At 29.2% G+C, this 27648-nt stretch overlaps 1 protein-coding gene and 1 long non-coding RNA gene across 3 annotated transcripts in view; one reads left to right on the top strand and one right to left on the bottom strand.

Annotated features, from left to right (window-relative positions):
- The first annotated feature begins 1053 nt into the window (after positions 1–1053).
- Positions 1054–27648, top strand: part of LOC119604304 — a 100511-nt gene continuing 73916 nt past the window's right edge. Inside the window, exon 1 of the long non-coding RNA XR_005231507.1 lies at positions 1054–1640. This is a non-coding gene — a long non-coding RNA (uncharacterized LOC119604304). The remainder of the gene's footprint in view (positions 1641–27648) is intronic.
- On the bottom strand, positions 6764–25748 carry LOC119604303 (torso-like protein). Of its 2 annotated transcripts, none has more exons than XM_037956858.1 (4): positions 25390–25748; positions 13398–13690; positions 12896–13327; positions 6764–7414 (listed from the first exon to the last, which is right to left on the bottom strand). In XM_037956858.1, exons 2-4 carry the CDS (start codon positions 13617–13619, stop codon positions 7007–7009), a joined length of 1062 nt encoding a protein of 353 aa, XP_037812786.1. In that variant the 5' UTR covers positions 13620–13690; positions 25390–25748; the 3' UTR covers positions 6764–7006. The 2 variants fall into 2 exon arrangements, with proteins under 2 accessions (XP_037812786.1, XP_037812785.1); XM_037956857.1 differs by having other exon boundaries at positions 25350–25742.

Below are 27648 nucleotides of genomic sequence, written 5' to 3'. Positions count from 1 at the left end.
GATACAAATTAGGAAACAATGTATTTTGTTATTGTAAAATGTGTGTTCTCACCCAACTCTCATTCAGAAGTCTCTAAAAGGTATACTTCCAGATGAAAAAAATTCAACAGTCATGGTCTTTTGTTTAAGCTAAATGGATGCACTCTTCTAACTATCATCCGGAAGTAACATAAAAGTATATTTCTAGAAGACGAAAATTCGAAATCAATGTATTTTGTTTTTGTAAAATGTGCGTTCTCGTCTGACAATCGTCCAGAAGTGATTCTGACGTGGCGTCTGGGGTGATGCGCAATAGTTTTGTCTTCTAAATGTTTGAAGGGATTAATTGCATTGATTTGTTGTTGTACGAATGAGAAGAATAACAAAACAAAACAAGTTTCCGAGTACGAGAAACTCCGTACCACGAGAGAGATGAATGATATTCTTTCTCTTTCTCTCTCACGCAAAATCAAAAGTTTCCAAAAAAAGTTTCCTAGTGTGGACCGGCAGTTAACATCTTGTTTGTTTGTTTGTTTTTTAAGTTACTTAGTTTCCAAAACTAAGATTTATTTGGCCAGTAATTAAAAATTATACAACGCCATCACCAATTCTAGCTAGAAAAAACTAGATCATATGTTCCAATTAAAATTAAAAACTTAGGTTAAGTTAACACGATTGCACATGGTCAATATGCACCTCAAGAAAAACTGTAACTCGGTACAGTTATCTGACGTCACACATTGGCCAATGCGGTTTGAAACGTAAAACTCTCGAAGGCAGAGCAAAAAGGACGGCCTCATTACCCTTAAGCGATAATGGCAACGACGCACGACGGTCTTCCTCCACCCAGAGCTGAATTACGAATGTCCTTAACATCTTGCTCTTAATCTATTTACGCACTTTTTATTATTATCCCCCTCTCTACAACAAAATAAAATAACAACAAACACATTACATATTTGCATACAATTTAGTACAAATATTATAATGACAGCAGCTGCAACAAAAACAATAGCAATAGAATCACTTTTGCATTTTTTCTTTCAGTTTTCTAGAAATTTCGCAAGTGTTCGTTTGTTTGGTGATTAGTGGTCGTTTAATTAATTAATAAATCCGGTTAAAAGTTAATAAATTGTTAATATATTTTGAATAAATATGAAATCTAAATGTTTGTTAACGTTGTGTGTAAAAATGTAGTTAAAAAGTAACTTGTAAATTTGTAAGAATAGTAAAACTGTTTGGAAAAAGATAAAATGCTGAGCCGGTGGTTGCTTTAGTTTGGCCATTCGTTGTTAATAAGTGTGAGTTGGTGTGCGGGTAGTGGAGTGTGTTAAGCTCATTGGTTAGTTGGTTGGTTGGAAAGTGGAAAAAAAGGTTTTAATGAGAAATGAAAATCTTTTATAAGTTTTGTAAAGAAAAATTAAGAAGTAAAATAATTTTATATAAGTATGTAAAAGCTTTCAATTATAGTAAAGGAAATGAGAAGGAAATCAAGTGTAGATCTTTGTAAGAAAAAAGCTAAGAAAGTAAAAAAGTCGTGAAAGTAAATAAAAAATCTTTGAAATAAAACAGAAAAATAATGATAAATAAAAGGCTAATTAAAAATTTGTGAATGAGGGGAAATAAAATTGTGGGCGGAAAGGAAACAAGTGTTAAATAAGGTGAGTGATTTTTTAAATTTAATTATAATTCAAAACATTTAAAAGGGTTTTTGGTTTGAGAAAATTTTGTTCAGAAATTTACAGTCGAATAAATAGCAAAAAATGTTGGTCAAAATAGTTCGAAGTTTAGGATATATGTACATATGTACATATTTTTTGCCAATAATCTCTAAAATGGTATTCGAATGATGATAAATATTTCATATAATATTTAATTCAATTTATATTTAAATGTTATTGGAAATTTATGAAAATTTGCCAAATATATAAATTCCAATATAATATGTAGTTCGAAACATATAAAATTATGGAAATGCGAAAATCAGTTTTAATATACATAACTAGACTACAAATAGCTGTATTAATGAACAATCACTACTTTTGGCAGCAAAAGTTATAGTAGTAGTAGACAAAAAAATAATTAATAGCAGTAGTACAGTCATTGATATTTAAATGTTTCAATGTAGCTATTGAATGCTTCAACTTGAAGCAGTAAATATTATCCCAAAGTAGCAATAAATAAAATTATATTTTTCAACTACCAAAAATTTTGTAGCGACTGCTACCTAAATGAAGTAGCAATGCTATTAAAGCTTTGTGTATTAAATTTTGTATGAAAATCTGTTTTATAAAACTTTTATAAGTTCTAATGAATAATTTCCTGTGAGGACAATCTACAAAGCCTTCTGGAGGACAGGACAGTCTACAAGACCTTTTTAAAAGACTTCAACAAAGGAACTTCTAAAGGCCTAGGAAGACCATCTACCGGCCTTTTTAAAGAAGCATTCTATTAACATGTAAATTTGAAACGATTTTGAAATACGGTGTGATGAACTTGTGTCTAAAAAATAATGCCTTTAGTAAGGCCTCTATACTGCATCATTTTCCCGTTAATATATGTTTATTTGTTACTTTGTTTTTAACTGGTATCATCAACTAGTAGCAACGATTTCTATTGCTACTTATCAAATTTTTGCTACAAGTACGTAAAATAGTAAAAGTTTTTATTGGAATAATTTAATAATTTAATAAAACTAATTTCGTTATTATTAAAGTGAAAACAGAAAAAGTACAATAAATATAAATTTAAAAAAATAATAAATAATATGGTAATATGATCTGTCAAATATAATCGTCTAACTTTTATACTTTTTTTCAAAATTCGGATGGAATTTCATTTTAATTTCCATACATAAAGTCATATGTAAAGTGTTATCGTATGAAGGGCCCTTTTAAGTAACCCTACTAACCATGTGTATTAAACTCTTCAATTTAAATCAGTGTCCATTAGTCAAATCCCATAATTTGTTTAAAATTTATTAATGTACATAATTGTTAAATGTCATAAAACATTCGATGCCAACGTCTCTATGAGAGCTATAAAGTAAATAAATATGGAAAATAAATTAACAAATTTTAAAGATTTAAAATTATGCATCTGGCAAGGTAAGCAATATTATCAAATTCACAAACCAAACGAATATTTATATTACATTTGTTTTCAATAGATGTCGCCACCATACATAACTATATAGTTTTTTCTATAATTAAAACAATAATTTTACAATTTTATAAAAAAAAGTCTTTTATTATCAACTAGTTTGTCGTGCCAGAACAATAATATCAAACGTTAAGTTTTTAAACAAATGTCAAAACTATTGTTTAGCATTATTGTATTTTCCTATTGAAAGCTGTCACAAGGAAAAAGCGTTGTATTTTCGCGTACTAATAGGGTAAAGTTGCCACAATTATTGTCAACTTACTACTTCCGAAAAGCAAAAAACTGTGGAAAAACTGTGTATTTTTTGTAACAGCGCACGTTGGATTGGAATGGGTCCAGTCAAATTACGCTACTATCCAGTTTTTATTACGTGCATAGTAAGAAAACGAAACCAAGAACCAGGGTGCACTTTTAAGGTGAAGTCAATTCTACAAAAACAACAGAAGTAGATACAAAAAATTTACATGTTGCCACCGTGTTTTTTTTTAATTTACCTTACAAAACGACAATCCCACATGCCCAAAAATATCTTCACGAAAAGTAAATATGTATTATAAGATAAAATTTATTAAAAGTTATACATGAATTGAAAAATTATTCACAAACAAAATTTTTATTTTATAAACGGTAAAATTTTGTGGAAATTTTGTTTTATAAACCTTTTATAAAATAAAAATGTTGTTTGTGAATAAGGGGGTTAGAATATTATTTATTATTTACTTATTAAAAAAAGTAAATAAATTATCAATTAAAATAACAAAAAATTAGTATTAGATTACAAAATTGTAAGTAGTAGCAAAAATACAAACTATATACATATTATTTTTTATCAGTCAATATTGGGAACTTATAATACCGTGTAGGTCTCTACTATTGTCGTATAAGAAATATATAATGATCTTTATAGAAATGTGACCAAACCACTACCATGGTTGTTAAAAATTAAGATATCTATGATAAAATCGAGTTTTAATAATTTTATTTACAATTGTGGGATGTTTGTACTCTCAATTGATTAGTAAAATGTTCCCTATAATTGATAAAATATATGCATATTTAAGACAAATAGTTTGTGCAAATTTTGAGTATTTCGCATAAATTTACTACGGATTAAAATGAATATAAAATTTATTTATTAATTTTTTGTCCTAAAAATATAATGAATCCCTAGATAGATGTACATATTTTTTCGGATTGTGGCAACTCTAAATGGTGTACTTTGACAGTTGTATCTACCTCAAATAAAAAATGAGTGATCAGCTGTTGAATTGACTTCACCTTATAAGTGCACCCTGTAATTGTTTTTATTTTTGTTTAAGGTAGAATTACCCGAACGTTGCTGTCCACGTACTGTAACGTACCGTACCGTTACCACGTTTGTGCACTTATAGAACATTTAAAAACGTAACGCTTGTCTTGGAAATAAACACAAAATAATTTAAGCTTTTAGGCGTTTTTTTAATATAAAGGTAAATTAATTAGCAATAACTTGCCTTTTTTGTTATTTCTTTAAGACTATTTTATGTAGGTATTTAAAAAATCAAAAATTATAAAAAGCAAAAATAAATTACATAAATATTCAATTAGCTGTTCGAAACAGTGATGGTTATTGAGAGGCTCTATCTTTAAAATGGCTAAGTAGAAAAAGTACCAAAATTAAAAAATATATATGTATAAGTAATAGCGTTTAACTCATCAAGCTTTTTTTCCTGTTGTTTTTAAAATTATTTTCAACTTTTTTTAGAAAGTATTGAAAAATTTAAAGCTACCTTTACTTGCTCTTGCAAAATTGAAAGTATCGAGCTATATAAATTGCATTAAATACAAATCAATGATTTTAAAAATATACATTTTTAAACTAACGTCTGTATTTAATGAGATGGAGCTCTCAAATTTATACCATTAGAAAGCCCAAATTGTTATCTACAAAATTTTATGTAATATGAAGTAACGTTATATCGATATATTTTTAGATAACTGAGATAACGCCTGGTTTGATACGTTATTAACGTGTTTTCTATAAAATTTTATGTATACACATTGCTATCATCACATATGCATCCTAAAAATTTAAAAGGTAAACAATTTATTAAATTTAAGCATAATAATATAAAAATTCAAATTTGTGCATACAAATAAAAAAAGTATGAAAAAAGGGAATTTGTACCACAGTTCTATTCTACATACAAAAGTGCCATCACTGTTCTACAAATGTCACGTAAAAACGTTATAAAATTCTATTTTATACAGGTTGAAACGTTACGGCTACATTTCGGTAAGCATTTTCATTGTCTTTCCTTAATCAAAAACGATCAGCTGACACGTTTTCTTACAGTTACAGTACGTTGCGCTTGGGTAATTCTACCTTTACTCACTTTTTACTGCAAACGCCAAAGAATAAACAAGAAGTGAAACGCTGTCATTTTTTTACAACAATAACATTACGCTCTTCTCACAGACGAGTGCTGTGTAAATCCAACACATATGTAAAAATGTTATTCTCTCTCCAAACTTCAAAACTTTTTCGCGAAAATTTGAGGATAATAGCACTTTGAAATATTTTTTATCACTTAACATTATATTTTATATTTTTTTTGCACAATTTAAACACATTTAATAGCCCGAAAATAATAAATTTTCTACAAACGAAAAAAAAAAATATTTTTTATTTTTTGACATTGAATTATTGTTGGTTGAAATTAAAACTAAAAAAAACAATGTTGTAAATTTTCGTATGGTAAACGAAAAATATATTTCAAATAAATAATTTATTTTTCCAATATTATAGATTAAAAAACAAATAGACGTGTTTATAAAATGTTTGTAGATAAAATATGTGGAAAATATCTCAAGAAACCTTTCAAAGTATAAATTGAAATGAAATATTTTTTTTCAATATTTTTCAATACGATTTTTTGCAACTATGTTGACTTGAGAATTCTACTAATACATTCTTAGAGTTAGGTACCGGATGACAGTAGACTTAGGTACTTTTGACAGCAGTTTCATTTCTTATTTATTCTTTGGCAAACGCCTTCAAGCGCTCGATGACAGAATTTGCTATGGTGAGTTGAGGTGAATTTTTATTTTTGAATTTTTCTTAAATAAATATTAGCAGGGTGCAGAAAAATGATGATGATTAATTTCAATTAAAATTTATTAAATTTAAATTTATGATATTAATAATTTAGCTATGTATTTATACCCTACACCACTAAAGTGGAGAGGGTATTATGGGTTTGTGCTGATGTTTATAATACCTAAAAATATGACTTTCTGATTCGATTTAGCTATGTCATGTGTATCCATGTAAACCTTGTGGGCACTCTACAGGTCGCAATTTTTAAGATAATTTGATGAAATTTGGCACATACAACTTTTTCTTATTGAATTGTTAATAGTTTCTTAAGATTTCCTATAATTGAATATATCCAAAGTTACGTGCTTTAGTTTTGTAGCTGCAATTTTAGTCTAATATGTGTAATATGCTCAAAATATTTAAAATTAAATACAAAAAAAATTCCATCACTGTAATATACTCCATTATAATAATAAATTCTTATTAATGTTATTATTACAGTTTTATTCGTACAATTGTTTAACGATAAATTGTGGGGTTGAGTTTGGTGTCATCGTATATTTATTTAACAATATAATAAAAATTATGTACTAAAAAGTATCACAGGCATCAATATGATAATGATCTTATGAATAAACTTAAATTAAAACGTGTGAACCAGCCGAAAAAACTACATTGATGAAGGATTAACTAAAGTTTCTAAAGGCAGTAGCAGTATGTTTTCGTTTCCTATTTAATGTTTTAGGAACTTTACAGGTTGAATATTGGTTTTTTGAAGTAATGAATTTAATTTTGTGGCATATTGGCTTCCCATAGCTTCATATGATTGTCTAAAACTTCATGAAACCAATTTTGTTTTTCTGGTTCGCTCCGAAATATAACGTTGAGTGATTTTAAATCCAGCTGCAATATGGCATCGTTCCCTAAGAGATTGTCTAGTGTTCGAAGCAAAGTGCCGTTGCCGTGTAGTTTAAGTAGTGTAACATATTTGACCAGTAAATATTCATATTGAAGTTTGCGCCGAGCCCACCTCTCAACAGTATTATTGGCGCTTGCTGATCGTATTTGGCCCAAATGTTCTGCAACCCAGGGTGCAAATAAATGATAGAGATCTTGTTTAGATAGAGCATTGATGCCTTTTGTTTTTATCCGTTCCTTAATCATTTGATAGTTTTTGCGATTGTAAACGAAGACCTGCAAATGAAAATATACAAATAAACAAACATACTTAAAAAGAGATTTATAGGATTTATTAGGATTTGTCGACCAAGAAAAAGTGATTATACTTGGGCAAGGGTAAACATGACCTTATAAATTTGGTAGAGGAATTTACGCTTTCATTAAAGTTATTTATGCAGAATTTTATAGTTATATTAGTATTTATAGGTGAATTCTTGAAGATCAAGTCATTTTAGGAAGAGGACTTTGTATGGGGCTTAGCGTTAAATTTGGCCCCATCTTTACGAAAATCGGCAGTATACCTATATACAACTATGTATTTGCTATTTTTGTAGAGATATAAGAACTTTAACATAACTATGATCTCAAAATCCCTATTCTAGGGGTCCGGTTGTATGGGGGCAAGGTGAAATAATTAACTGATTTCAAACATTTTCAATACCTTTCGTTCTTGGACCAAAAGAGGATTACATACCAAAGAGATGGGCGGACGGACATACAAGTTAAATTACTGTTCCCCCACTATAATGGCGTAGGGTATAAAAACCTAAGCAAAAATAAACTTTATGTTTTTTATATATAATAACAAGTAGGAAAGTCGAGCATACCTTCGAGCACTTTGAAAATTATATATTTTTCATAGAGAAACGTTTATGTAGAATTTTACATTAATTCTGATGTATTTAAGCAATTTCTTAATGAAAAACAAATTTTCTAAAACAGAATTTATATGGAAGTTAGGGTCAAACATGTGGTGACCCTCATAAAGTTTGGAGGAGATATATTTTTTCGTAATACTAATGGTTATAAGCCCAAATCGGAAGGTCCGGTTGTATAGGGGCTAGGTGAAATAGTGGATTTTAGCAATAGGCTTCGTCCCTGTACCGGTCAAACATGTCTTAATCAACTCAGAAGGTGATTCTGGGTCGATCGCTATACTTTAAGGTAGGCTACAAACATAAGCAGAAACGCATAATAGCCTTTCCACTATAGTGGTGTAGGTTATAAAAATAGCAATGTTCTTACTTATAAGATAATCAGGTATCTGTAACAATCAAGCTACTTTGCAAATAGGAAAGGAGAACAAAATTAAATTACGTACTTAAACCAAATCCAAAAGTTTGATGAGAAAGACATTATTTAAATGTAAGAAAATAAGTAACTCCATGGGTAAGTATAAATACGAATTAAAAATGATCTTTCATAGAAGGAATTATTAATTTAAGGTACCAAAATTTGGGGACTTCTAGTCGATCTACTAAAAGTAAACTTATAAAAATGTCCAAATTAACATTAAATCTATCAAAAAGCATTAATAGTACGGAAATTACTATTAAGTCGAAGGGAATAGTCAATGTTGCTATGCAGAACATCTGCAATATTTCGATTGCAACTAAAAAGTAAGGCCACATCATCTGCATATGCTTATAAACGTTTTGAACTATTAGACTCGGTAGATCATTGACGTATATATTAAACAATACAGGTCCTAACACAGAACCCCGAGGAACACCTGTATGGCGTTGCAATATACCAGACACCACTCCGTTAAGGCTAATAAACTTCGATCTACCTTAAAGATTGGCTAATACTTGTCAATCATCCTGTTGTAATTAATAGAATTTAAATATGTATATTCCATTACCTACCACAGAGCAGGAAGAACAGAAATTGGCCTAATATACTCAGACTTTAGACTAAGATATCGAAAAACACAAGCTGTCTTCTAACCTAAGGAAAACTTAAATGTAGTAAAAATAGAATTAAATAAAATTTATTTGTTTAGCGTAGTTGTAGTTTGTTCGTTTAAATTGAGAAATGTTGCAATTTTTATTTTTACTATTTTATATAATAATATTAATAGCAATACCAATGTCATTTAATAAAGTGGTTTCCAATTTATTTATGAAGTCCATCTATTGGCATCAGACAGTTATCGGCCTTATTATTACTTAAGCGTTTTTAAAGTACAAATTAAAAAATCCTATTTTTTTAGATTTTTTTTTTTTTTAAACTTTAATGTCGATTTACACAAAATAAAAATAAAATAAGCTCTTCAAATGTAGAAATAACTCGGACGCGTAAGGATATATTGTTTTAATAAATTGCTTAGAAAAACCATCGGTCCCAATGGAATCCGAACGCACCTCATTTAAAGCCACCAACACCTCATACTCGTTCACACATCTAAAGGATACATCACTTTTAGAATCCACTTTTTGACTCTCCTAAATACTGTGGAGGTCATATAATTAAAACATTTACATTATCGATGCAATTTTAAACTTTTTGTCGAATTTTCAAAAGGAAACAAAAACATTTTTATTTTTCTTCAATCTGTATGTTATAATAAACATTACAAATCTGTAAGAAAAAAATTCTGAAGAAAATGAAAATCGGTTGGCTATATAATTAAAACATTTTATATTTTATTGACAATTTGAATAGTTTTTTGCAACACAAATAAATATTAAAATTGACCTCATTACAAAAAAGTTACATATAACTAAAAATATACCTCAAAATTAATTTCTTAATTGTGGAATTGAAATTGCTTAGTATTACTAAAATTATACTAATTTTTTGAGTTTTAGCACCCTACTGGTGGTATCGTAACGAATTTTGACATGGTTGGAGCTGAGGTGTTTTCGAGTTGATTGACGGTTTTAGGTGATCGTGAGCGAAATTTCTTGCCTCGGGTATGACATTTTTTAAAAAAATTCGCTAAAAATTCATTTATGACCCAAAATGCAAAAAAAAAAATGCTCTAAAAAAACTCCAACTATAAAAACGTAACTATTCGGTACAATATCTCCAGAGATACCGATTTATTTCCAAAAATAAATAATTCTAAACCACATTCTCTTTAAAAATAATTTAATTGATTTCGTCTAAATTAAGAATTTCAAAAGTTTGCGGATGATCAAAATGCAAAATATTTCGAAAATTACCAAAAAAAAAGAACCTTAAAATAAAAATTTTATTCTTCATTTCTCGAAATTATGACTTTATCAATAAAATATTAAATGTTTTAATTATGTGACCAACCAACTTTTATTAATAATTTTATTTTGTTCAGTAATTTTTTTTAAATATTATGTTTTTGAAAGCTTGGAACAATTATAAAATTACAAAACCTCCATTTTGCCTTTATTCTATGACAAACTCAATTTCTTAAACCTTTATTTTAAAGTCGACAGATTGGACTTTCGGACCACACAATCGATTTTATAAATGAAGGTGTCTTCTTGCTGTTATAAAATAGAAGCTATACCCAGTGTGCTTTGCAACCATACAAGCAATATGAAAAAAAAAACACTTAACGATTTTAAAGATTCTAACTATAACTTTTTTCCAGATATACAATATGGGAGATGGCATGCGAATTTTACGAACGTTAATTAATCTATAAAAAATTTGAATAATCTAAGAGTTTCCCAGATATACGAAATTTTGTATTTAATTCATATGGGAGATGCCAAACCTCCGATTGAAAGTCCGCCCTTTGTTCTCTTGAATGTTCACATGAATGTCAAACTTCTTCATTTAAAATTTGAAGATTCTAGAACTAATAGTTTCTCAGATATACGATTTTTTCTATTTAATTCATATGGGGGCTCCAAAACCCCCCAGATGAAAGTCCGCCCTGTTTTCTTTAAAATGTTCAGATGAATATTAAAGTTCTTCTAAGATAAATTATCTTAGATATACTGATTTAATATTTTCTTAATATGGGCGTAACTCCTCGCCACGTGAAATATGCTGTTAAATGCAAAATATGCTCTAACAAATCAATGTCAAAATTCGTTAAATTGTGTCCATACGACGAACAGCAAAAAATATGATATTGCATATTTTTGGTTGGCCTGCTTATTACTTTGAACATTTAAACAGGAAATAAAAATGCAAAATATGGTGTGAAGACTTGCAGTAAGAACCAGGGATGTTGCAAATTAATTATAACAAAACAAATTTGATTGCTATAACGAAACCGTTTAGTGCTATTTCGTATGTGTGCTGATGTTAATAATGTCCAATTTAAATTTTATAAAACGATTGATTGAATTTTTGTGGGATCGGTTGGCTGACTATCTGGCTGTACATTAGGGTGTCCCGTGGACCACTTTTTAGGGGAATACCTCTAAAACGATGCGTTTCAATGTACTAAATACGAGAAAAATAAAAAACAATTTTTTGAAAAACGTCCTCAGTTCCCTACCTGCGATTGAAAATATTGATCTCAGTACAATATGTTAAAAAAATTCTGCAATCTTTTCGAATTGGGTGTCAAAAATTCCGTAATTTTGTGCTTATCGCGGGAAAATAATTAAAGTTTTAGTTAGAGTATTTCGGGTCCGCAAAACGACTTTAATTGTATTATAAGATGCATATAAATTTCAAAAAAAATTTTCTGAAACGGATTAAACCAAATGCCAAACTATTTTTTAAACATTTTTCTGCATAAGCTTAAAATTACGAAATTTTGACAACAATTTCGATAAAAAGTGAAAACAATATGCCTCTCCAACCCACTAAAAATCATTTTGTGGACCAAAAAAATTTTATTTCGTAATCAGCTTAAAATTACGGAATTTTTGAGACCCATTTCGAAAAAATCGAAAATATTTATTTTTCAAAAATTATACTGAGGTCAGGATTTTCAATCGCTACATGGTCAATTACAATTAGTTGTAATGTGTAATTGAGAAATAACCAACTACAATTACTTGTAATGTGTAATTGCAATTGAAGTCTCCAAGTAAAATTACTTGTTATTGTAATTTAGGTATTACTAATTACAAAATTACATGTAATTATAAGGAACAAAATATTCAATTACAAGTAATTGTAACTGGAAATTCTTCAATTGCAATTAAAAAGTACGTTTTCATTCAGAATATTAAAAGTTCATAAAATGTATGAATTTGTACATGAATGAATTTTTTTGTTGTTTTTTTAATTGGTGTCTTGCCTATTATCCTTGCACAAAGGTTAGTACTATCGGATATCGATTTTAAAAGTTGTGTCACTTGACACGGAAAAAAAATAAAAACATAAACAAATTTCTAATAAACACAGAAACAAAATGAAAAACTAACGACTTCTCTCATAGTATGTATGTATGTATGTATGTATGTATGTATGTATGTATGTATGTATGTATGTATGTATGTATGTATGTATGTATGTATGTATGTATGTATGTATGTATGTATGTATGTATGTATGTATGTATGTATGTATGTATGTATGTATGTATGTATGTATGTATGTATGTATGTATGTATGTATGTATGTATGTATGTATGTATGTATGTATAAATGTATGTGCAAAATTACACTTTTCAATCGATTTCCGGCACGGGTTCCCCTTTTTCCATTGGTCTTAAATTTTAGACACAAATGAACAAAATGAGACCCATTCAAGCTAAATACTTTTTGGACACTTCTAATGTACATAATTCTACTGAAATTTATTTTATTAATTGTTTTTACCTGATATAAGGAGTTTCCAGTTGTATACGAGTTAATATAATGTGTTCCCACATTTTCAAAAAATTTTACAGCTGTTGTAACGTTTCCTGTAACAATTTCGTTCATCCTTTCCCGCACATCATTTTCAAGTGTCAAATTATTGGGTAATTCTGACTTAAATTTGCCTGTTTCTCGAAATCGCACAACACGTACAAGAACATACGAGTAATCGCCTTGTATAAAGGAAGTATTTATACCGAGTTTTTTAGCAGCATTATCAGGAAACCATCCACCAGTAAATGCTTCCCAAGGCCGGTCTAACCGCTCTATAGTGAAGTCACGAAAATAAGCCTGGTACAGTTGTCGACGATTGTCGCAAAATTCCATATGAAAATCGCCATGAAAAATACCTGGTGTATTCTGTTCCTGACTTTCATCTAAATGACTTAAATCCTGTAAATTAAAAACGAAAATATTGTCATGCTCTCTATATAATATTCTTTCATTTAAAAATTGTACGCACTTTGTATATATTTCGGGTAGGTTCTTTAAACAGCCATCTGACATCTTCATTGGTATCATTGGTTGGAATAACTCGCATCGATATTCCCAAATAACCAAATCTGACAAATACATTTAAAGCTTTTCCAACTCTAAGTTGAGATTCCCGACTACTACTCAAGCGCACGCATGTTGCCACTAATATTAGTGTTAACTGCCAAAACAACCCATTTTTTGGGTTCATTTCTTCTTATGAACTACCTAGTACAATGGACTATAACATAAGTAAGCAAGGGTAATGCGATATGCATTAGTCTAGAAATAGAATGTAGAATATATAAGTATGTAGTAACAAAAATTATTACTCGATTATATGTATAAGGTTAAAATGTTACACTCCCTCTAAAACTCTGACACTAACTACAAAAAAAGAAAGAAAGAAACACGAACAAAAAATAGTGCTTTCACGCAGTAGTCTCTTTCCAAAAAGTCTCTACCCAATAAGCAAAAACCTTTGATATAATGAAAATATTTGAAAACATATTTATTTAATAAAACTAAAATTTTTGTTTTATTGTTTGTTCGTAATCGATAAACAGGAACTAAGGCATCTGGTAGGTCAAAATTTCTAATATATGTTCCAGGGATCGTGAGACAGACAGATGGCACCGAAGTTTTAATTTTTAGACCTAAGCCGCTAAACCGATTATTTTAAAATTTGATGGGTATATAGCTTTTTAAGTGTAAAGTCCACATGGCTAATCAAGGGCTTGCAACGCGGACCGGGAACCGCTAGTTTTGAATAATTTAACAAATACAATAGCATGTAAAACTTAAAACCTTTGTCTTTTTGTAAATTTATTAAAATTTAGATAAAAGGCTTGCTTCATATAAAATAATTTAATTTATAAACATTAAAATTAATGGAAATAAATCATAGAAATAAATAATGTTCATGACCCTCCGCTAGTTAACGTTAATTTAAAATATTTTGAGAAACATCATATGGCAAATTAGCAATTTCTTTTATAATCACCCAATTATTTAGGCATTGTCGCCACCAAGTCGACAGTAAAAGTTAAAATTTTTTAATAACACTCGTCTGCAATGAAATCCATAATAAAATTTAAGATATTAATATGCAGAACTATTTTTATCACGTCGAGTTTCTGAAATATTCACATTTTTAACTCAAAGTTGAAAATTTTGAAAAAAAAATAAGATTAAAAAAATTCCTAAATTTGTATATAAAACGCTTTGATTGCAAGAAATCCTATAAAAATAAAAAAAATATATATTTTCGTTGAAGGACTAACATCGCGGATCAAGTTCAGATTATTTGAAATGGATAACGCGTAAAATTCGATGTGCCAGAAATATTTTAAAATCAGATCTCTATTTAAGAGCACTTAAACTAAAATTCAAAGGAGCAAAAAAAAAAAATAAAGTAGTAAACAATTAATCTGGTCTGGTATATGTTTGGCCTTTCTGAGAATTTAAATAAATTGAATTATTTTGGAAGATTGAGATGCACAAAGCAATAAACTGTGGGAACCACTGTTATAAATGATTTTAAAAGTCTGGTTTTGCTTGTATTTTGTACTTATTATTAATTTTGTTTTTAAGCCAAAAGTTTTAACCAGTTTGGTTACCTTCCAATTTGTTTAAAAATACTCATTAGTGGTAGTATGCACTTCATTTGATTATTAAAGTGAATATGCACTTAATTACAAAAATTAAAATATATAGAACAAACATCAAGTAAACAATTCGAACAGAGCAAGAATCAATTCCACAACCTTTATCCCTTATTTAGAAATGTTTCATTAGGTGGTCCCCAAAATTAATGTTACTTATGTTCACAACTAAACATTTTTAACATTTTTATCCTGATACAACTAACCAAATACTGACGTAGGAATACAAATATTGGGAAGCTTGCTCTCAGCATTTTTGTTGACAACTCTTATTAGTAGTAGATTAGTTCAGGAATTGTTGAATACTATTTTCCAGACTCATAAACTTTTCGGTCAAGCCATACCCACAAGTTTTCTATAATGCAATAGTCTAGTGAATATGGAGGCCAGCTCAACAATTCAACATTTCAGCTACGATCCAGACAGTATGGATCGGGGCGTTATCTTTTTGTAGGATTCAAGGGATAGGTGCAAATAGGTCATTGAAAAGCGGAAACACATTATATGGATCGTATGGCTAATTTATATTATTTTTTCTTATTTCTGATATAAATATATCCTTGAAAATGTATAAAAAAAAATTGAAAAACTTCTTAACTTAAAACTATTAAAAAACTCAAAAATTGCCTTGTTAATATACATATGTATAAATATATTCCTATAATTATGGATATACTCCCTCTTTGTTGTTCATGTTGAAATTAATGTTAAAATAATATTTTTTGCAATCTAAGAAATTATTTCATAGAATTGAAATGTATTCCACTTATTCTGTAAATTTGATGGAATTAGAATAAATATTTATAGGATTTTTAACAAGAAATACTTGATAATTCTGATATTCGGAGTTTTAAAGTAATGCTCTTTTCCTACTTCGAGGAAAATTTGTTTTTGTATGTTACGTCTTTTTGCCAAAAAGGCACTAAAAAAGAAGTCCATTTATAAGAAGTAAAATGAATAAGTACTAAGCCTTCAAGCCTCCCAATTCTATTCTCATATATTCTAAAGTTGAGTAAAAAAACATAAAGAAACAGATTTTGCAGATAAAAACTGTATCTTCCGCCCTAAGGAAAACTAATACTTTGTCACCTGAAATGCAAAAGGGCCTAAAAGCCAAAAAATTAAAAATCGAATTTTTAAAACTTTATAGTGAAAAACACCGACTTTAGTAACATGAAATTCAATAGAGCGTAACAGCAAATAGGAATTTCCACATGTCAAAAAGTCCTAAAAAGCAACATAACAGACAATATCTGGCGGTACATTTATGTACGTATGTATATTTAAACATGTTTATTGATGTTGGAATATATAATACGTGTAAGAAAAAGTCGTTTTTGTAACACAACTAGCTTTACCCAGTGTGCTCGCTACTAGGGTGATGGATTATTCGACATTTTCCAAAAACCGGGTTTCGAATAGTTGACATTTGAAAAAAATTTTAAACATTTTTCGAATCCAGAAAAAACCTGTTAACCGGGCTTTCATTATAAATAACAAAGTCAATTTTAATTTGAAAAAATTGACGTTTATGTTTAAATTTGATTAATAAAACATGGCCCGAACTGATTATTAACAGTTTAAAAGATTATCAGTTGTATTCATAAAAAATGCTTATTTTAGATTTAAATCACACAATAGTTAAAGTACACTTTAGACTTAAAAGCCATTAATAAAATTGTGGTATTCATAAACAAATAATAAACCCACATTAACTATTGTGCTGTTTATTGTTTAACTTGGCAGCACTGTACAATTTGGCTGTCATTTTCTGTGTTAGTGTTGCGTACAATTAGGATAAAATATTCGTTGAGTCGGTTTTCTTAATTTTATATTTTTGGTTATAACACATTTTTGAAAATAAGAACGAACTTTAAAGAAAAATAAATGTATACATGGCTACAGTAAATATATATTTAGTTCAGATGAATTAATATAACATATATATTTTTAATTATAATTAAAAGTATTCTAATAACGAATATTTTGTGACAAAATAAACATCACTATGCACATTTTGTTATTTTTACTTATTTTTATAGCAATTTTTAATAAATTTTTGCAAATACTGATAAATTTCTTTAATAAAAGACTACATTTTATTGCCGGAGAAGATATTTTGCATTGATATAACACTAATCAATATAATTTACACTCTTAATTACTTCATGGCTTTATATTTAGCGAATAAACTATGAAAAAGACAAATAAAATGATTGTGGCCATGATTTGATTGACAGGCGGGCATTTCCAAATTGCCAAAAATAGTATTGACCAACTGGAATATTGTCAAATATTCATCTATTAATCCAATAATGCCTAGATTTTAGTTTTTTCCACCAAAATAGAAACTTTTAAAATTTATCTGGAATAAAACATGATTAGTTTTCGTCTTCAACCTAAAATTAATGAAAAAAGCTTAATCAGAGACAAAATTTGTAAGAATTCAACTTATTGTTGGCTTAAAGTAGGGTCGAGCGTACAATAATTTTTTTCTATTTGTCATTGGTTTATTGAAGGTATTTTAAGCTATTTGACGTTTATGAATGCCATTTTCGTGGATTTTGCTTAATAATGTTTAATAAACCTAAATTAACTTTTTATGAATACAACCGTATAATTTTATATCTAGTCGTCTGATTACATTATTTCTTTAATGTAAAAAAAATTGGAAAAAAGTGGAAAACTTCTGTTAAACATAAGGAACTATATTATTCTAGCTTATTCTAAAATCCCTATTTAGACAATTTTCATAGGGATTCCAACACTTCCATAATATTTTAGCCGCAAATTAATTATTGTAATTGGAATATAATCTTAAGATTGATAAAATTTTATCAAACAGTTATTCCAATAAATTTTACAAATAAAAATTGTTAATTAATTAGGAAAATCAGAAAAGTTTAACCATAGGTGCGTTAGAAAAATATACTATAGTTCCTGGACTCAAAATTTAGACGGGCAGTATTTTTATTTACTTCAAAATTTAATTTAAGTAATCTTTGAATACAAAGAAAATAAAAATATTCATTCGATACTCGAAAAATCAACATTTAGACACTGGTAAAACAAAAAAACAATATAAATAAAAAATCCTTTACGATTTTTCATATTTACATTTTACGGGAAAACCCTATGCCATTTCTCTAGTCGGCAAACGGTGGCTCTGATATTAATTTCATCGAACAAAAGACAACATTTCAATGAAACCTGTTATGGAATTAATGAAAATTTAGTTCATATGGGAGGTATAATGCCCCTATTGCTAGTCCGGTTATTTTTCGCAAATTGTTCACATGGATTTCAGTATTGCTCGTGCAAATCTTGAGCATTCTAGCAATAATGGCTTCCCAGATATACGAAATTTAGAATTTAATTCATATGGGAGGGACCACGCTCCCGCCAATTTATTAGACAATTGTTTACCCGAATGTCAAAATTGTTCGTGCAAAATTTGAGCATTCTAGCTCCAATAGTTTCCCCAATATACTTTTCAAGATTTTAATTTTATTTTAATGCATGCGAAAAAGGCGACTTCACTTCAAAAATGATCAACATAGGTTCAAGGGTTCAAATGTATAATTCCGTCAAAATTTCATACATAATTTAAAAAATTATGAGTTTCTATGGAAAGTTCCACGCCCACTTCACTCATAACGCCCATTTTTGGGCTTCTATCAAGAAATACTAAATTCCAAAAGTTCATGCTTCTATTGGCTATATTGGTTGCCAAAAGCTATATTGGCTTTTGGCAACACTGTGCATTAAGTTTGTATTGATATTTATTTAAGAGTTAGTTAACTTTAAATAAACCCTCACATTCATCAACCATAACTGATTGGCAGAGACAAACAAAATTGTTTCTAGCATTGCGATTAACCTTGTGAAAGACCATACGTCCATCCAACCGATTGTATATGAATCAATATTCAAAGTGCATATGTTAAACAAGTAAAATATTGAGAGACTTTCATAATTATATAATTTTAAATATTAAAAAAATAGCAAATAACTAAATATCGATTAATTAAAAAAAAACTATTCACGTTAATCATATTTACAGTTAGAATTCTTTTAAGAAAGCTAGATTTTTATAAATTTTTATTGCGAAATATGTACCTACGCACAGTGGGGCAGAATGGAAATTTTTTGGAAATAAATCTGGCATTTCTAAACGGCTGATCCGATCGGGATAAAATTTGGCGTGAGCGTAGCCAAGGAGTATTCGAGTTTAAGTTTTGAAGATGAACCCTGCAGATGCCCCAGGGACGGCGCTGTGGCGGCTCAAAGTAGGGTACCTACGACATGTAAAATTTTTAAATTCGTGCCATTTTTTTGTTTTTCACCCAAATGCAAAGATTTTTATATTTTGTGAAAGCGCTCGACGAGATCTTGAAAAAACATGCTTGGACATACTACTTATCTCTTATAATATCCGAGTTATAGGCATTTAAAAATTTAGTGATACAAAATTTACCATACCTTGGTCCGCCTTTTTTTGAATACCGGGCGTAATTTTGGACCAAATGGACTCAATTTTTTCTTGTTAGTTAGACAACAAAATTTCCAATAATATACAAAAAATTTCAGATCAATATTGTTTACAGATCCAAAAATATACGTTTTTTAATTTAAAAATTCAAAAAATTTTAGATTTTTGGCGTTTTTTTGCCAAAAATGTGTCTTAACTCTTTTATTAATAAAATAAAATTTTTATTAAGGACATATAACAATTTTATAGTTTTCTAAAAGGTATCTTTACGCAGAACGCTTTGGCGTAAAAAACTTGTCCTATTTTTTGAAAATGTTGCCACTGCGTCCTTCCGAATATGACCTATTTTTTATCAAAACTTCAACTTTGGGCGACATGTTCTAAAATCCCAAAGCTGGGATCAGAAAACTGAAAGCAGTTTTGGAAACCTCAATATGTTTTCTATTTACTCCAAAAGTATTTTCCCAGCCCTGAAAGAAATGTGGACCCTATGGGCAAAAAAGTAAAAAATCCCATTTTTGGGATTTTCATTCCTATTTTTGGGAATTGCGGGATGCCCTTTGACCTTTTCAATTTTTTTTTTGCATATTCTTATTTGAAATGACAAATTTAACAAGCGTTGAAAATTTCATTGAGTTTTGTTCATAAATAAAGATTTTGTCATATATTACATATTTGTTTAATTTCTAAAACTATGATTTATATCAAAATTTTAATAGGATCGCAGATAGCTACAACAATTTAGTCCATATTTATCCCTTAATATCATTTTTTAGTTAGATATGGAAATTCTCGACCCTTTACAAAAAATTTCAAGCCAATATCTCAATTACATTCAAAAATATGTTCATTTAAACCTGTGTCCTTTAATTTCATCTTTTTCATATTTTAGTATTAAGTATGACAGCACATATTTAAATCTTATATTTACCTATTTTCTATTTGTTTGCTTATCCTTATAATGCTTATGCTTAAATTTTCAAAAATTTATAACTATTTTTTACCTAAATTTTTTCAACAGATCATTTCGTTCTGTTTCGTTTATGATCATGTAGGTAAAAATATACAGGTAATGATAATTTCGATTCATTCACTAATAAGAAATATCAATGACTGAATTACAGGTTATAGTAATATAGTCCTAAATGTTAATAGGTAGACAATTCGTAATTTTTTACTTTGGAATACCTGTATCGGAAATGACAAGAATTGGTATATAAGTAAACTTCTCAGATTTTAAGTACCATATTTAATAAATCTACAATGAAGATTACATTAAAGTACGAAGAGTTGTGTTCCGTTTTATGGAGTGTGTCTTCAAAAGGGCCAGAAAGAATTGAAGACATTTCAAATTATATAAAAACTACATATAGTAGAAAAGTAGACAAAACAGGCATATCAAAAATTGAAAACTTTTTAAAACTTTTTGATGTAAAAAGTAAGTCTGTGGATGGAAATCAAAAGAAATTTCGATTAAAATTTTGTAGTTGGATGGAAACTACTACGGAAATCTCAACTTACAACACATCAACAGGAGCGCCTTGCAAGTCATACGAAGACTTATGTTCAAGGTAAAAAAAAGAGGGTCACACAAAAACTTTTTTCAATCTCAAATGAGGAAATTGCTGATACATTTAACGAAATGCTGAAAAAGGAAAACCAACATATGGATGTCGTACATATTGCAACTATTCTTCCTAATGCATCACCAAAACGACTTAAGCGAATTGTGGAAAGTATACCAACTCCAACATCATAATCAAATTTTACTGAAGAGGAAGCAATAGCGCTTATGTTGGAACTGGGTCTCAGTCGAAATAAGTACCAAATATTAAGGAAAGCTCTGCATGAAAAAGGACACAATATATTACCATCATACAAGGCGATCCAGGAAAAAAAAAACAAACTATCCTACTAAATCAACAAAAAATAATGAAGAATTGAAAGAACTGAGAGCTGCGGAAAAAAGCAGAATCCAAGAAGAATTTAAAGTTCAGATGGGATTAAACATCGACAAACCACTTTCAAGTTGCGGTAGTACAAATGACGGTAATACGTCGAGAAGGTTTTTTCGTGATTTTGAAATTACTTCAAAAATAACTGGAATCGACAAGGAGTTGCTTCGAAGAGTTAACACTATTTTAATGGCACTGAATAGTAAACATAAAATTAATGGAAATCGATTTGGGGAATATACATCTGAAATTTCTAAATTACTTGTATCTCTGTATCCATGGAGGGAACTAACACCAACAGTACACAAAGTATTGTGTCATGGTCAAATAATAATTGAATCGAATATTCTTCCACTTGGAGAGTTAACAGAAGAAGCCCAGAAAGCGAGGAGGAATCGAGATTTTAAGCATGTTCAACTATTCAGCTCAAGAAAATGCTCCAGAATGAAGATCCTGTTCTTTCAACTATTCGAAAAAGATGGATTTGTTATGAAACTCTATCATCTCAAAACAAGGAAGATTTAAAGGACTTATATTACCTTCTGGATATGTATACCGATATGACAGATTATTTTATAGAAAATAAGTAGTGTTAGGAATTAACTATATAAGTAGGTTGTAAGAATTAATTGTATTATGTTTAAGATAAACAGTTCAAATAAAAAAAGCTATTATACTAACTGATGATATTGTATTAAATTGTGTTTTATATTTCGGTGGGCGGGAAAGGTAATTTGTGTGGGGTGATTTAGGTGTTGTTGTGCGTGGCTCATAATAAAATTATAATTTTTTTTATTTTATATACAATATTATAATAAAATAATTAACTAAATAATTTTTAAAAATTGTCCAAATATTTTATTCAACACCAAATGTATGTTCTGTCATACTTAATACTAAAATATGAAAAAGATGAAATTAAAGGACACAGGTTTAAATGAACATATTTTTGAATGTAATTGAGATATTGGCTTAAAATTTTTTGTAAAGGGTCGAGAATTTCCATATCTAACTAAAAAAAGATATTAAGGGATAAATATGGACTAAATTGTTGTAGCTATCTGCGATCCTATTAAAATTTTGATATAAATCATAGTTTTAGAAATTAAACAAATATGTAATATATGACAAAATCTTTATTTATGAACAAAACTCAATGAAATTTTCAACGCTTGTTAAATTTGTCATTTCAAATAAGAATATGCAAAAAAAAAAATTGAAAAGGTCAAAGGGCATCCCGCAATTCCCAAAAATAGGAATGAAAATCCCAAAAATGGGATTTTTTTACTTTTTTGCCCATAGGGTCCACATTTCTTTCAGGGCTGGGAAAATACTTTTGGAGTAAATAGAAAACATATTGAGGTTTCCAAAACTGCTTTCAGTTTTCTGATCCCAGCTTTGGGATTTTAGAACATGTCGCCCAAAGATGAAGTTTTGATAAAAAATAGGTCATATTCGGAAGGACGCAGTGGCAACATTTTCAAAAAATAGGACAAGTTTTTTACGCCAAAGCGTTCTGCGTAAAGATACCTTTTAGAAAACTATAAAATTGTTATATGTCCTTAATAAAAATTTTATTTTATTAATAAAAGAGTTAAGACACATTTTTGGCAAAAAAACGCCAAAAATCTAAAATTTTTTGAATTTTTAAATTAAAAAACGTATATTTTTGGATCTGTAAACAATATTGATCTGAAATTTTTTGTATATTATTGGAAATTTTGTTGTCTAACTAACAAGAAAAAATTGAGTCCATTTGGTCCAAAATTACGCCCGGTATTCAAAAAAAAGGCGGACCAAGGTATGGTAAATTTTGTATCACTAAATTTTTAAATGCCTATAACTCGGATATTATAAGAGATAAGTAGTATAAAAATCTTTGTATTTGGGTGAAAAACAAAAAAATGGCACGAGTTTAAAAATTTTACATGTCGTAGGTACCCTACTTTGAGCCGCCACAGCGCCGTCCCTGGGGCATCTGCAGGGTTCATCTTCAAAACTTAAACTCGAATACTCCTTGGCTACGCTCACGCCAAATTTTATCCCGATCGGATCAGCCGTTTAGAAATGCCAGATTTATTTCCAAAAAATTTCCATTCTGCCCCACTGTGCTACGTTTAATTTTTTTCAAAATTCAGAGAATTCTTATCCGAATACAAATATTATCCAATTATGCATTATTATCGAATTGGAATTTCATGTTAAGACATTATGTTTAATCTTATTATTATACAAACGCCGTTGGTGCCAAGGCTATGGGATTTAAAAAGAAATATGTACACATAAATGAGGGGTTTCCAGATTCGAAAACTGATTTTTTGTGTTTTTCCTTAACACCGAAAATTTTCCAACTCGAAGGATAAGTGGCAGATGAAAATGTTTCGTAATTGTTGCACAGTGTTATCGTAAAATATTCTCAATGAGAATTTTATGATCAGGCCAACCAAATCTTATTCAAACGTCAGTCATCATAGCATTTTGCCATTTAATGAAAACAAAGAAACAGCCTTGCTACTACTCTAGTCTTGATTTGACCAGTTTTTAACGGTGCAATAAACAAGTCAACGCTTCACATCTTAAATTTGAACTCATATACATACATATGTATGTACTTTTTTATCTTTGAGGAGTAGGTATACCTACATTAATTTAAAGACGTTTCATTTTTTAACTTGTTAAAAGCAAGTGGAACCAATTTGCATACGTGCATACATACATATATGTTTTTATAAAAATACATACATACATATGAACCTATGTTATAAAAATACGTACATATGAACCTATGTAAATGTATGTACATACATATGTATGCATAAATACAAGTATGTTTCATATTTAGCATATATACAACTGTTTTTAGCATTATGATTGTCAAAAACACACTGTACGTTATGTACATAAGAATAAATGTTAGTGTTGGAGTTTCCTATCAATGAATACGATCGTAGTTGTCAATCGAAAAGGCGACCGATTCACTAGTAGCTACTTTAAATAGCCAGTCATCGAAAACACATACACATTAACGATGTTAAAGGTCATCATCGTTTTGTGATTAAGTCAATACGTATGAACGTTCTGAAGGCAACTCAAACAAAATAATAGATATGTACTACAAGTGAATTTTGCCGAGGAGATATAATTAAATACTGAGACTACTATACCCAATCTATCATAAAAATTGTTTCTTGGTATTCGTTCTTCACTCGCTCTCTTTGACTCTCTGAGCAAATACATGTTGATACCAGTGCTGCCATTTTGGCGTAAATTCAGTACATTTCAAATGTAATAGTTTTTAATTCAATCTAAATTGAGGAAATAAATATCACTGCTGGTTATACTTATTATCTTGAGAAATAGTTTTTAAAACTTAGTAGTTAATTCATACATATCCTGTAATATATTAACAGTCTATAAATATGGTAATACACTTTATTATACGCATAATTTTTCCATCATGTCTGGCAACACTGATACATACATACAAGCATATCTACGTTCATATATATATAGATGTAGATGCACACATGCATATGTATATATAAATGTGTATATAGATTATATTAGACGTAATGTCAAATCCCATTGTTATCATAATTGTTCATAGTTTTTTATACATAGTAGGTATTTGAAGAATTTTGTGATCTTGGAATTGTTGTAGATTTTTTATGTTGGCTTTTTGTATTCGAAAATTCTTAAATTGCCTCTTAAAAAAGATTTATTTCACTACACAATCACTTCCGGGGTTTGGATTTTGATTATAGATACCATTAATGAAGGAATAATACCTATAACCAAAAAAATTGTTCTAAGATTATTGGGTTCTCTACCTTCTCAAACAGTAATTTTTAAGTTATATTATTTATGCACCTATATGGTGAGGTTTCTTCACGTTTGAATTTGCTTTTATTACTGAGTGTTTTTTCAATATGTATAATGTATATTTTTTTTCATAATTATTATTGTAATAAACAAGTATATTTATTCACTAGTACGTGTATGGCACAATATTTATTTTTGTTTTAGCTAAATTTTTATAATTCACGCGCCGTCAATTGTCGGTCGACTCTCTTCGTACAACACGAAATTCTATACAAAACGACAGCGATTATTTTGCAGCTACACCTGCGTTGGTTTAAAATATTCAAACCAAGAGACAGAAGACCGCGACTTTAACAAATTATATGAACGTAAACACAACTTATCTACTGTTCCGACTGTAATCAATTAAACATAACCCAAACACAAGTCCATGTATAAAAACTGTTTGACTATTTTTCCATCTACATTGTAGATTCTACAACTACTTACTGCTCTCACTCTCTTCGTATTTCTCACAGATTGAAAATTGAGATTTAAATATACTAATTCGGTGCTGCCGTTTGGTTATACATATTTGTAATATTTCTTATAATACATGTACATTAGGGTGGCCCCACAACGGAAGTTGATGATGTTCCAGCCGAAAAAGAAAATTCTGTTCATACGATGAAATAATGTTTAAAATGTTTGTCCTGACGTCAACATATGATGAGCTGGAACCATATTTCTTAAAAAAAATATGCAATACGCAATTTCGGTATCATATGAAAGGTCTTCGAAAGGCAAACATTTACACAGAGTTCCACCACATTTGATTGATTACAATCTTATAAGATATCGTCAAACATAATATAAATTAACTGGAGTTGGACGGAAGCCCACAGAGAATCGTTAGTTAAATCCTGGAAGTGCCCACAAATACCAATGAATATATGAGATATTCTTATTCTTTTGATACCAAAAACTCCCACTAAAGTGATCAAAAATAACCAATTATCAAGGCAAATTTAGATTCCAATATGTTTTGTCGCATGTACATATCGTCACCTTAAACGCAAACGGCCCTAACTAACCAAGGCCATATCTACAAAACCATGTAAATATTAAAGGTAAAAAGTCCAATTTATCCGTTTTTATAAACGCCATTGTCAACTATCATAACAAATTATAGGTTTCAATTATAGGTAATGTATACATTACGATTAGAAATATTAAATAGAAAATATTAAAATTGGTTAAAAAAATATTAAATGGATTTAAAATAAAATTTTTCCATATTGAATTTTATACGGCCGTATGTATAAATACATATGCCGAATTTCGTGTCAACTTTAAAAATCGATGTCTTCCGATGATGAAATTTGCACCAAGGTTAGTACTATGAGATAGTAGACACAAATTTTCAGCTCTATCGGTCAAGAACTGCCGGAGTCAGAAGGGGTCAAAGTTGGACATTTTTATTCAAATGACTGTAACTTTTCACCTATTGGTCCTAGCAAAAATTGTCAAAAGGAGTTCAGAAAGCTATTTCTTCATTCTTTCCAAAATTTTTATACCCTGGTGATAGAGGGTATATATAAGTTTGTCATTCCGGATCAGTCCACTATTGGTAATAGCTCCCATATAAGGTCCACATCCTAAAATCACTTAAACAAGCTTAATTCATTAATAAATAAAGCTATCGGGATAAAATTCGACATGAATATGTTTTGTGCGTATATGAATTTTTTTTCGGATCGGTCCATAATTGGTCATATTTCCATATATAAGGTCCACATCCGATAATCACTTAAATGCGCATAATTCATTAATAAATAAAGCTATCAGGGTAAAACTCTGCGTGAATTTGATTTGTATACATATATGTATATATATAAATCATTCGTGAAAATTTTCCACATCGGTCCATAATTCGTTACAGCTCCCATATAAGGTTCACTTCTAAAAACCACTTAATACCACATAATTTATATTAAACTCAACATGAGTATATTCTGTGTATAGATAAATCATTTTGATTATTTTTTTTCGAATTGGTCCATTATTGGTCATAGTTCCCATATAAGTTATCGGCAGGATCGGTAAATAATAGGTCATAGAATAATCGGTCGGTATCTGAAAATCACTTAATACAAATGTTTCTGGGCCTAATCAAAATTAGTTACATACATACATGCATAAAGAAGTTACAAAATGATAAATAGTATCTAATAACATATTTATATTGGGTTTTATAAAAAAAAAATGTCGCTTGCAGGTGGAGGGTATTTAAGATTCGGCATAGCCGAATATAGCATTCTAACTCGT

This window comes from Lucilia sericata, unplaced genomic scaffold (assembly GCF_015586225.1).
Source record: "Lucilia sericata isolate MDLA Ls3-8-SP2 unplaced genomic scaffold, ASM1558622v1 Contig000381F_arrow, whole genome shotgun sequence".
NCBI classification, from domain to species: Eukaryota; Metazoa; Arthropoda; class Insecta; order Diptera; family Calliphoridae; genus Lucilia; species Lucilia sericata.
The sequence above is the reverse complement of the archived record's forward strand: the minus strand, read 5'-3'. Positions and strand labels throughout refer to the sequence as shown.